Genomic DNA, 12,925 nt, shown 5'->3' on the forward strand with positions numbered 1-12,925 from the left:
CCGCGGCCGGCCGGTGGAGGAAGAAAATACCTGTTAGTATGACAGGTGGGTCCCACGAACGGTGTTAACAGGAGAAGAAAACGGTGCTCGTCCCGTCTACAGCGATCTCTCCAACCAAACAAAAAATGGGATCATCCCATCCCATTCAACCAAACAAGAAATGGGATCATCCCATCCCGAAAAACTGGAACGGGATCGTCCCGTTCTACATTGTCTCCCAACCAAACGCACCCTATGAGAAGAACACTCATGTGTTGCGTGCTGTTACCAGCAATAGCTGCTATTGTGACATTCTCTTGGGAGCTCTCAGACGGCTTCGCTGCCATTTTAGGCTTCAGGGATGGCATTGTCACCGCCCAACAAGCTCTTCCTGTGGACGGAGCAGAAATCAGTTCCCCATTTTGCGCTTGTACCACATCCTTGGAACATGCCCCCACCATGCTTAATCTGTCCATCCCTGTGCACTCCTTGGAATTTGCACCGCCTTCCCCCACCATGTCTTTGCAGTAATCGGTGTTCCCTTGTGCGCCCTTTTGCACACCCTACAAATTTACATCTCTTATATTACCACCATCATGCCTCGCACAGCGGTCACTACAGCCTTGAGTCCTTGACCACATGCTGCATTTGGGCATTGAGGGCACCTCCATGCCCAATGCACAAAGGTGTGCCTCCATGTGCACCTCTCGTACCATGCAGCCCTTGCTATGCAATTTACAGTAGATTGAGTTCTCATGTGCTTGCTTGTTGCAGTTTTCCTTCTTGCAAAGCATGCCTGCCCCAGAGAAGACAAATTGTGCAGTCTGACCCCAGAATTATCCTTTAGTTTACCTCCATCATTCCCTTCATGCTTGACGTGTAACTCTTGCTCAGTGCATGGCACTGCAATGGAAACAGATCCCTTAAACTGGCTGTCATTAACAGGGGAACTGATAAACCTGAGCTCCCCAATCCGCTCTCGAGGTGACTCACTGTTGGCATGACAACTCTCTGCTGTGAGTTTTGCAGTACACTACCCTTCCATCGACAACCTCATTGCACCCAGGTTGCTGGCACCGGTTCCTTTCTGTTTAGAGGAAATCAATATATTAGAAATGTATAAAACACAATACAATTGATATAAATATGAAACAAAATAGCAAACAAAGAAAAAGCTGATAGCAAAACACCGCAAAACTAAAAGTATATTAGCTCCAGAATTCATGAGAAAAGATATCTATCAACCAACACTAGTACATGAAATGTGTCAGAAAAATAGCTTCATGACTAGTTTGTGGATTGCACCAACTCAGTGGAACATAAAATATGTAATATAATGTCTTCTTGAAATTCCAAAATAAAGATAAGTCCTTGCAAAATCACAAGTTATGGAGACACTGGAGCATGGAGCAGACAAAGCACCAAAAGAACCTTCTGCCATATGCTGATATGCATCTGAATTCAAAGAAAAGAACACAGAAAAAATTAGGATGTTTTGATTGATCATATACCTAAACATGTTACTTAAAGGACAGACTAAGATACCTTTATAGGAGACATATGGTCCTGCCCTGTTTTTCTGCAGAAGTTCCAAGCATAAATCTGTCAGATAATGAAACAGAGATTCAATATCAGCAACATTAGATATATGACTGATTATGGAAAATACCAGGATCCAAATAAGGCTCCCAAACATACACCTGAATATAGTGTAAATGTATATGTTAAAACAAACAAAAGGACAGTTTGATGATCAAGTAATTTGTGAAATAGCATAATTTGAGTGCTTGAGAATTGGGTTAAATTGGCCATGTTTAATCACTACGATTGGTTGCTCTAAGTACAATACATATGGAGAAGGAAAACTGTGTTATTTGCAGACCACAAATTTCAATTTTAATGTTGTTTATATGAAAACTTTATCGCATATCACCACTAGCTAACTTCTTTGTTCTTGGAATTAGGTATCTGGTTATATTGTGAGCAATTAGAGATTCATTACCACACTCCATTATTACCAAAAGTTAGTGTCTGTATTGTCAGCTCCAAACCATTCTTCAACATATACTACATGAGAAATTAACAGTAGTTCCAGGTTTTCAGGAGCAAATAGGTACAACAGAACAAACAAACCATATCGTAATAAACTATTTGGTTATTGAATTGAATACAGTAAAAACAAGTCCACACTTTTAAAAGCTTCTTTATAAACTTAGTTAATACAACGAGCGGAATAGCACATAAAAATGAAAGAAAGAAAACAGAAAAAATACAAAGGCAAAAGGTCATAAGCAACATTCTCCCGTGGTTTCCCTTTACTATCAGTATTTAGAATAACTGTAGCGATCACCCAAATATTATGAGTAAAGTATCAATGAAGAACAGAAAGTATTGAATAATGCAAAAAATGCTCCTCAAATGTGGAAAAATAAACTAAGTGAAATGTATTACCTAACAACAATAAACCTGACAGCATCTACAGTGCACACTGAGTAAGTGTCATCGGTTACTTTAGCCAAATTATAAAAATCAGCCTGTTGGTAGGATAGAATAGAGGAAAATGTAAAAAAAAAAAAAAGCTAATGCATATGTATGACTTAATGGTGTAGTGGCTCAAACATATGAACTAATGGAGAAGTTCCAATTTGTAACCCCTAATCAAATAATGAACCATCTCACAGATATGATCAAAGGACAAAGGGCCAAGCAACTAGCAAAACCACAAGCAATATGTTATGAGTGGTGGCTAGGTGCCCCCTCTTGCCCTTGGACGAAAGGAACATACGTGGCAGAAAAAAATCAATGCACCATGTTGAAGCCAAAATACAGCCACTTGAATCACTCAAGTCAAAAGGCACTTATATTTGTATGGCTACTAATATGAAGGAAAGGAACTGCAAAGTATCCGACTGATATTTTTATATTTCAAAGGATGGATTTTTATATTTCAAAGGATGGCTAATCGTGCGTGGTGCTTAATCAAGAAACAGGTAACAGGTTCTTCATGATTTTCTGGCTGAACAGTTTGTAGAACATGCAATGCAATAAACAAGTAACAACAACCTACAGACAGATACACACACAAACCTTGGAAGAAATAAAATACGTCCATCTAATTCGTTAGAGAACAACATGAACTAGGCAAAACAGTAAAGACCAAAAGATGCCGCTACGTGACTCTAGTCCATTAGCTAATCACGGCGATTAGGCCAGGCAACACTCACGCCGGAGCCAGGCGCTCAGTTTCGTTCGCCTAGGTATTCAGGACTACAACCAAACGCATCACAGGCAATCATACATCACCAAGTGCTGCTTTCCAGCATGCACCAACAAAAAGCAGTTAACTTAGCAACACTACCATCTACTCAGCTAAAACTGAAGAAAGTCTAGTCAATTAACTTTGTGTTGACGCCAGATTTCGTCACTAGTAAAATCGGCGCCAAGAAGAGAGGAATTCGGTGAAGCACAGTCGGGAATCGGCCAAATGGTGCTATAGTGCGGAATCGGTCGGTGACTTTTGTCTCGCTTTAGGACGAATGCACCAGAGTCCCAATCGGTAATCTTTTGCCGATAAGGAATCGGCCGATTAGGAGGGTGGACTAATTGGACCTGCATGGGCTTGGAAAGGGATGGAAGGATAAGGTGGAGGTCAGCCCACGAAGCGTGGAGTAACTAACCTAGCACGAATTGTGCTTGTAGATATTCGTTTTCTGTTTGAATTAGAGATAGGATTCTAGTCGGTTAAGGGATTATCTGTACGGGGCTATAAATAGCTACCTTTGTAAATCTGTAATCATCAACCAATCAATACAACAAGCTACTTTTTTCCTAGTACTTACTTTCAAGCGACTTCGCTATTGCTTTTCTCTTCCACGAGTTCGTGCGGGTTGGCAGGGCTGCATCATCTTGATCTCCGGCCGATTCTGTAAGTTCCGTTTATCGAGTAATATCTAAGCTTTAACTCCGGGCGTATCGCTGTTGTTTCGTTTAGATTTATTCACTAGTTATCGATATTTGCTAGATTTATAGGTTTCTACCTGTTTTTCTAGTCTTTATCACCAGTTATCCAGCTAGGAATCGGTAGTGTCGGCTTTCTCTGTTTTCTATCGTTAGATTCATTTATTGCCGATTAGATCTGTTCCTGGTGTTGTTATCATAAGCTCTGCGTCGATCACTTTAGCAATTTCCTGTCTACAAGGCTGTAGAGATCAGGCTGTTTCATAGCCGATTTCATTATCATAGTAAATCGGCTGATTCGCCGATAAACTCTCTCGATCGGAAGCTTAGCCGATCGTAATTTCTGAACCTGACACGTGTTCTTCCTTGCCAATCAACAGGTCAGATTGGCTGGCACGCCGCGCGAACCGCACCAGGGCATTCACCCGAACAGGAGCTAAGCAGATTCTCCTGGGTCGTGTGTCGGCTGTTGGGATTCGGTTGACCGATTTCTAGCGCCAACACTTTGGCACTTTTGTGTCATCGCCTTAGCGGAAACACTCGCCTTCCACCAACATGATCCTCTGGAAGCCAACTAAGAGATTCAGAGCCATGATATCAAACATATGGTCAATATCATTTGCATCGAACATGATTGATGGTGGGCCAGCCTGTGCCACTCCGCCCTGCGTGGCTGCTGCCAATGTTGCTGCAACTAATGCTGCTTGGGACTCCGCCACCGAGTCAAATACATTTGCAGTAGAGATATAGGTTCCTGCTGCTCTTGCTCCAGCCCTAGCGGCAGCTAGAGACAGTTGTGCACCAACCAGAAAATTATTAACAATAAGTGCAATCCATGAGTTTCTCGAAAATATTGGCGGCAGCTGCAGATGCAGTGCTGGTGCTGCTGGTGGTGGTGGTTTTGGTGGTGGTACCGGTGGTGCTGGTGGTGGTGGTGTTGCTGCCTGCTACTGCTACTGGTGGTTGCACATCTTCCGACCTTCCAATGTTCCAAACAGACCAGGCTCAAGATTTCCAATTGTATCAATAGAATAATCAGTCTCTAAGTGCGCATGACCGTTTTGTCAAAAATCAAGAAGCCCAACTACATCTTCAGGATAACGCACTCCTGCCTCAACAAATGCAATCAAGACATTTCGCAAGGTTTTGGGTTTATTGGGCTTCCACGGTCTATATCGAAGAACGGCATGGAGGTGGTTGTTCGCCATCACGCTGCCCAGCCAGCCAGTAACATCAGGAATCAATCCCAGCTATTCTATGATTCTTCGATAAGTTGTTGGGTTGCTTACCTCCATGGCCTTCAAACGATTGAACATTTTGAGGAATAGTGCAGATTTGACATCCTCTTCCTCGTGCGAGGCATGGTTCGTACAAGAGGAGAACAACTTGTCTTATGTTTCGCTAGTTGCTTTAGGAGGTAAGTCAAATCTGATGGGATTTGAGGATCTGAATGAATGTCAGTTTTGATAATGCCAACAACAACCACCATATCCTTCACTACGATCCCCGTGTCGGTGAACTTTTTGAGCAACGCCAGCAGAGACATCTTGCCTCTAAGACTTCCCAATTGGTCAATACCAAAGTCCTCGACTGTGAAGTTACCGTCAAGAAAATATCCTGAATCATGAAGTAGACAGAACCATGCAACCAGAGCAGATGTGCCCCGCCTCGCACGATTAGAGCGCTTGAGGTAGGTTCTCTCATCCCCGGGCACATGGATCTCCATAACAAGCCTTGCTGTTTCATCGGGTTTGACGTACTGCATCAACGTCTCCCACCTTTCTGAACCATCATCATCAGTGAAAAAAATCTTCTTGACAGCATCCTATAGAAAAGATCACATTCAAATAAGTTTAGTAATAAGAATATGACTAATGCTTTGGAAGGCTTAACGTGAAAAAAAGGAGGCCAATCGGCGCAGGGTTGGATTAGGCCCCACAAGATGGTGTAACAAGTGATGTACATTGTGCGGATAAACAACTTCCCACAAGTACAACTCCAACTCACATAGCCAAAGCTATAATCAAGCTGACACAGCCCACAGCTACGCGCAAAACCAAAATCTAGCATGTAAGCTACGCATCAACCTTACTCCAATCCATCGAGAGCAAATAGTGTTCTTGCCCTCTCGTGGCTGAAACCGGAACCAATCAAGCACACGCAGCCAGTCAGCTCTCGTGGCTTAATCCTAAAGCCGCACATAGCGCTTGCAGTGTGGGAATGTACTAAGTAAGCTCATTAACATCGTGATTTGTGAAATGCAGGAATGAAGCTTACCAAAACAAATCTCAGTTCTCCTAGTTCTCAACTTAGCAGCAAGATAATGCTCAAATAGAACAGGGTATGGGATGGGACACATAGTAGCATTTTGGACTCAGACGGTGAAGAAAGCAATATACCAATTCATTCATCCTGCTTGTCCTCAGGATTAAGGAAACTAAAAATCTCTTAGGCCTTGTTTGGATGTTGTCGTATTCACCTCAATCCACATGTGTTGGGGTGGACTTTAGTTTAAGTTCCACTCCAATCCACCACAACACAGGTGGTTTGATGTGAATTCAACTGCATCCAAACAAGACCTAGGTGTAACTGTACAAGAACGCAGAGCCTCCAAAGATAAAAAAAAAAGTGACCTACATTGGCCAGATAAACAACTTCCCACGAGCACAACCCCAACTCACATAACCAAAGCTGTAATCAAGTTGACACAGCCCACAACTACACTCAAAACCAAAATCTAGCACTGGATTGGGCTGAGCTAACGCATATTAAAATGTAGTGGATTCTCACCGGAGGATCCGCCACCGGCAGGACGTCGCCCCGCCTCCCCCACCCCCGCCCCCACCGGGCAAATGCGCCATAGGTCAGCTACTGGGTTGGGAGAGGAGGAGGAGCGGTGGCGGCTGCGAAGGGAAAGGAGGGCGAGAGAGAGTGGGAGCGGCGGATGTGAAGTGGAAAGAGGATTTTGGACTACGTCGCGCCGTCTGCTCGCCCTTGGCCGGCCTTGGGCCGACAGGTAAGGGTTTTTTTTAAGTAAATTTAGATTTCGTTTTTTAGTTACTTTAGTTAGATTTTGTTAGTTTTAGTTGTAGATTAGCTAGATTTGGTTAGGGTTAGATTAATTAGTATATTTAGTTTGTAGTTGTAGATTAGGGTTAATTTTAGGGTTAGGGTTAGGGTTAGTTTAGTTTGATTTTGGTTTTTTAGTTAGTTTAGTTAGATTACTTAGTATATTTAGTTAGTTTAGTTTAGTTAGTTAGTTTAGTTTTAGGGTTAGTTTTAGTTGTAGATTAGTTTTTTTAGTTAGATATTTAGGGTTAGTTATTTTTAGTTAGGTTCTATGGTTCAATTTATTTAGGGTTATGGTTTAGTTTCGGATAATTCTTTTGGATTATGGCTAGTTTAGTTAGTCGTTTGCTGTTAGGGTTAGTTTTCTTTTAGTTTATTTTGTTTAGTTAGAGTACACGATGCGACTAGGAATGTCGACTGATTTAGTCTCTTTTAGAATTTACCGTGGCAACGGTGAAATCAGATATGGGGTAGACCTTAGCGAGTTTCACGCCGGTGTTTGACACGGAAGAACTGAATTCGCCGCTAGATTATAGCCGGAAACAAGTTTTAGCCTGGCTACATGAATACATGGGTGTTCCACCCTCCCAGCATCGTTTCAAGATTAGTATGTTGGTGCCTAAATTGCATCCATGTCAAGGATCATTCGTCGTGGGAGTATATATTCAAGGATCGAGGTCAGACAGTTTGTCTGCAGTATGCAATTTGGCGGTGGGCTTAATTTTTCGAAAAAGAAGCCGTACTTTAAGTTGGTTATTTCTAACCCCACGACGTGGGACGTTAAGTGTGTGACCCTAGGTTGTACGTACTTGGTGTGTTCATGGTCATATGCCACGTATCGAGAGCAATTAACTTCATAGCCACTATTGTTCAACCACATAGTTGCTTGCTGCAGACAACGCTGATCAAGCATAAGAACATGACGGCGGAATTCGTGGCAAATGTAATGTACGGCGAGATATATAGTTGAAAAAGTTGGCATGTCGGATAATGCTTGCTATTCAGAATAGATATGGCTATGAGATGTCTTATAACATGGCTTGAAGAGCAAAACAGCTGGCCGTGGAGAAGAGGTTCGGTAATTACAAGGAGTCATATCACCACCTGCCAACTCTTCTAGCAACCATTCAAGCGAGAAACCCTGGGACTGATCTACGCCATCCACCAGCATCGAAGCGTCCAGCTCGTTTCAGACCGTCCGATGGCAGGTTGGCTCGGGTCTGCTACCCGCTTAGTCGCCATCAGGCCCATCACGAACCTTCGCGGGCCGCAGTGGCTCCGCCTGCTCATCCGTGACCCCTCCTCGCCACAGTGGCCGTGAGCTACCAGGACGGGCAGCGGAGCGAAGCAGAGCAACAATGGCGCGATGCTAATCTTCGACGTTGTAGCCTGCGACGGCGTCAGAGTCCACTCCACGCGCGCGCCGCCGTGCGCTGAGAGTCCACCCAACTCATGTCGGCGGAGTCGCGTGGCGCCCGGAGGCCGGCCACGCCCACGCCCACCTCGTTGCCCTACCATGGCCGGCGCCAGGGCCACCACGCCGCCGCCCTATACTCTCTCAGATTTCGCCCTCGTCCCTCCATATCTCGTTCTCGCGGCCTTTGCTCGCATGCGATGAGTTCGCTATCGGGGCCTCTCCTCCTTATGTCACACGAATCGCCCCACGCGGCCACGCCTCCCCGCTGCTGCTCCCCTCCCCAGCGCATATCGTCCCTAGCTGGCGTGCCAGGGTACGAGATCCGTGTCCTCTGGTTGGCAGCTTGCGAGGCGCGTGCCAAGGTCAGGGATCCGCTTCCGACCACCATCATCTCAAATGCCGTGGTAGATGTCAACATGGATTCTTAATTGGGCCGGAAACTAAGGAACCGAAACGTTTCGGCTCAATCGATATCTCCCCATTCTCGATCTATTCTATTTCTGCAGTGACTTCTTGTTGCTTCATTGCTTGTATGCAGTAGATGGCGTCTCCAAATATGAGCAGTGCTGCTGCATGAATGCATGTTTTTAACTGGGCTATATATGTTGAGACAACTATATTTGAGAGTTGAGGAGACTTGAGAATGAGACCTGCTGTGTTGTAGTAATAGTACACTTAAGTAGTTAATTGCAACGATTTATTGTTATCAGTTTTAAAATTTTAATATGCATTATTATTTTTTATTTTATTTTTAAATAGTAAACGTATCCGCGTATCGGGTTTTTTTAGGAAATTGCCGTATCCACGTATCCGTTGTGCGCATAGCTGCAAGCTACGAAACACGGATACTCCACCTGGGGATACATATCCGTGGCGTATCCACGTATCCCCGATTAAATGGGCCGAAAACTTGAAACGTTTCCGCGCCTGGATTCGGCCCAGGCGGCCCAACATCACAGCACATCCCACCTCCTGCCCTACTCCCGTGACCCGTCGGGCGTCGGCTCTCCCACGCGCAGCCGCCTCACGCAGCGCATCGTCGCATTCTCCCGCTCGACCTGACGGCTGACGCAGCGCCTCCGCCTCTCGTCGGCCGTCGTCCGCTGGCCGCCGTCCGTGAGGCCGCCTCCTGCCAGCCGCCGTCCGCCTCCCGCGGCCACGGGCCGCGAGGCCGCCTCCCGCCGGCCGCAGGCTGCCTCCCGTCGGCCTCCGTCCGCCCGTGATTACTCCCGTCGGCCTCCGGCGTAAGGAGCCCCAGCCCCTGTTCAGGTGCGTGACTTCCTCTGATAGTGGTAGTGCAGGCCTCCCGTGAACCGTGAGTTCCTCCCAGTAATGGTAGCATAGCATCCGTAAAGTGCATAGAGATTTACATTTTCTGTGTAGCGTATCCAGGCAATTTGGAAGTATAATCCATAGTCTACAGAATAAGGGCCCATGCAAGCATGGATGGTGGATTAAGGTCAGGGGCAGTGTGATCTTTATAATGTTGGCTATTGCACAGTTGTTGATTATCCTTTCTTTTCAATACTTAACTGGTTCAAATACAATTGCTTGGAGAATAGATTGCAAGTAGGAGGTAACGTGATGATAATTGGCCAATCTCCAGAATCTGGATATGAGTTTATATTGATTGATTGCAGTCCCAGGCTCCCATCCTCTCCTAAATTAGAACCTGCTATCATGTTAGTCTCAGTGTAATAGACCTTAAATGTCTCTATGTTGAATTTGAACATCTATTTTGCAATTTAATATGCATTGTTATTTATTTATTAAAAAAATAGTTAAAACGTATCCGCGTATTGGGTTGTTTAAGAAATTGCCGTATCCGCGTATCCGTATCCTTCCGATACCGATACGTGTATCCGTATCCGTGCTGCATAGGCTGCAAGTATTTAAGTACAACTAGGCTGTTGCTTCCTATTTCGAAAACTGAGTTATCAATGGGCAGTTTTGTGAGATTTAACTAGTCTGTGCAATTTAAATAACATATAATGTTCGTAAAACATTTTCATACCTTTTGACTTTGCAGGATTTGTCTTGTCTAAAGTTAGTGCATTGTGCTTCGAGGAAATGGTTATGGGGTTGATAAATGCTAACCCTGTAATTCATGAGAAGAAAGAGAGGCGTGTACGACAAGCACCAGAGACCACAGATGAAAATGCAGTAGAGCCTATAGACCAGCTGGAAATATTTGATATCCTTCTTTATGATTTCCCTAATATGAATGTAGTGAACCTTATTTTTCTCTTATACCATGTATCTGAAGTTTTATGTTCTAGACGTTTTGTTTTGTCCTTAACATTCTTACATCACATTAGAGATATAAAGGATCCAGAGCACCCATACTCATTGGAACAGCTTAATGTGGTAACTGAAGACTCAATTGAACTCAATGATGAAAGTAATCATGTCAGGTAGGTTCTCATAAGGTTTGTTGATTTGGATGTTACAATTCAGGATTGCTATTATGAAACTCACTCTTGAGAACTTGTATATGCTTTGCATCAGGGTTACTTTCACCCCAACAGTGGAGCACTGCAGCATGGCAACTGTTATTGGCCTTTGCATCCGCGTAAAACTCATACGAAGTCTCCCTCCTCGTTACAAGGTATGATATCAGTGTATTCATTGTGGCAAAGAATTTCTGTTACGATTATTTGCGAGAGCAATTAGGTTTTGATATGCTGACGTTATGTCTTGTACTCCTGTTTATCAAGTTCTAGTAATCTGTGAGTTTTTTCGAGTTCCAGGGAAAAGATTCCCCAGCCTGTATGCACTGCGACAGGGATCATCAGGCTTCAATTCTGTTTTACAGCAGATTTGATCCAAGCTGGGGCTCACACCACCACACTCTTTTCATCGTTACATGACTTAACTTCATTAAAAAAACAGCTAAACACCAACCTCAGGAGCTCCCCTCCGTGTTCACTACCAGATTTGGTTACCTCCAAACCAGTCAATTCCTATCAGATTATCCACTACCTCACCCTACTCAAAACCCTTCTGCCAGTGCAGCTCGCTTTCCTCTTGCCCTTGGTGCCCTGGCAGCAGCTGGGAGCTACTATTAGCACATCTTGTTGACGATCATATCTTCACGCCCACCATCAGGAGACACCAGTCATCCCACTGATCATCCTAGTAATGTGTAAATAAACGTAGTATTTTGTCAGAAAGGATTAGTACTGTTGTTTGGTGCGTTTTCAGATGTGGCGCATGTTCCTGAAATGTACACCATTCTGCATGCCCTTATAACTTTGTTGGATAAAATTTGGTCACTGATAAAATTGTTATATAATTTGTATAGCTCATGTACATGCCTGTTGTACACTCTGTAGTCAAGTAGACTATTTACCAGCTCATGTACATATCTTATGTACCGATGAGGAAACTTAGTTTTTTTTCCTGGTCAACATAGTAGGGAAATTGCTCCTTTTTTCTTTTGCATATTGCTGTTTGCTATCTATAATTTGTAATTTGATGAGATGATTTAGTTGTTTTTTAATCTAATTTTTGTAGGTGGACATAAGGGTAGCCCCTGGATCACATTCAACTGAAGCTGCTGGTATATGTCTTCAGCTTCTGCATTACAGTATTTTAAGAATAAGCAACTGAATGACAAAGAATGTGTCGCAGTGAATAAGCTTCTGTGTTACAGTCTCAATATCTCAGTGTATAAATTTGTTCTTTGTCGCAGTGAATAAGCAACTAAACGATAAGGAACGCGTCGCGGCTGCATTGGAAAACCCAAACCTACTGGACATGGTGGAGGAGTGCTTGTCGCCAACATTTGACTGAGGCTCGGACATATCTGGGCGCCACGGTGTTAATGTTCAGAACCCACACAAGCTTATGGCCCCATGGAGTTTATTCCTATCTTTTGAGAATTGGGATGCCCTTGGCTGTTGCAGGACGTGTGGATGAATTTTGTTTCGCCGCCCCTTTCAGTTATTATATTGTTACCGACTGTTTTGGTGCTTGTGACCTCCCTGAGTGAAGGGGAAATGATGTAATCAGGTCTTGTGCTGTAGCTTTCACAGTGTTGTCAGTGCCACGGCGTTTTGTGGCTGTATACCCACACAAATAGGGAAGGTATGGGTAAAAATATATACACCCATTGGAAATGGGAAGGGTAGAATATAAGTAGGATACAATTTATCCATTATATATACATAGTATCTTCAGAATTAATTATCTATTGAATATGAGTTTGAATGAGGATTGCATAATATATATTTGAATTTGGTATGAACGAACTGACGCTCCCTGGACGGCTTGGCGCTGGACCTGGACGGAGCGCAAGCAGAGTACGCGCTCCCGATAAAAAAAAAGAAATCAGGCTGGGTGTTGCCAGTTCAGTAGTCCGCAGCGGAGAAAATCTCAGGAATACAAGCAGCCGACGGAATCAAATGTCCACACCACCAACGGGGTCGAAAACGTTTGGATGGACCGAACACGTGAAAATGGCCTCCGAACTCGTTTTCGGCTATGAAATTATGTGCTATA

At 44.0% G+C, this 12,925-nt stretch overlaps 1 protein-coding gene and 1 pseudogene across 2 annotated transcripts; one reads left to right on the top strand and one right to left on the bottom strand.

The window, feature by feature from the left end:
- The window catches only part of LOC101784868, a 6,684-nt pseudogene extending 983 nt beyond the window's left edge, over positions 1 to 5,701 (bottom strand).
- A 3,660-nt stretch (positions 5,702 to 9,361) lies between these two features.
- LOC101783117 (protein AE7) lies at positions 9,362 to 12,648 on the top strand. Of its 2 annotated transcripts, XM_004986052.4 has the most exons (6): positions 9,370 to 9,691; positions 10,452 to 10,616; positions 10,731 to 10,836; positions 10,931 to 11,030; positions 11,939 to 11,984; positions 12,117 to 12,637. In XM_004986052.4, exons 2-6 carry the CDS (start codon positions 10,493 to 10,495, stop codon positions 12,215 to 12,217), a joined length of 477 nt encoding a protein of 158 aa, XP_004986109.1. In that variant the 5' UTR covers positions 9,370 to 9,691; positions 10,452 to 10,492; the 3' UTR covers positions 12,218 to 12,637. The 2 variants fall into 2 exon arrangements, with proteins under 2 accessions (XP_022685587.1, XP_004986109.1); XM_022829852.1 differs by having other exon boundaries at positions 9,362 to 9,691; positions 10,452 to 10,836; positions 12,117 to 12,648.
- Positions 12,649 to 12,925: the final 277 nt, after the last annotated feature.

This window comes from Setaria italica, chromosome IX (assembly GCF_000263155.2).
Source record: "Setaria italica strain Yugu1 chromosome IX, Setaria_italica_v2.0, whole genome shotgun sequence".
Lineage (NCBI taxonomy): Eukaryota > Viridiplantae > Streptophyta > Magnoliopsida > Poales > Poaceae > Setaria > Setaria italica.

Coding starts and splice junctions, on each gene's coding strand:
- LOC101783117 (XM_022829852.1), top strand. CDS start 10,493: ATGGTTATGGGGTTGATAAATGCTAACCCTGTAATTCATGAGAAGAAA. Junction 11,031..11,938: donor GTCTCCCTCCTCGTTACAAG/GTATGATATCAG, acceptor TAATTTTTGTAG/GTGGACATAAGGGTAGCCCC. Junction 11,985..12,116: donor ACATTCAACTGAAGCTGCTG/GTATATGTCTTC, acceptor TCTTTGTCGCAG/TGAATAAGCAACTAAACGAT.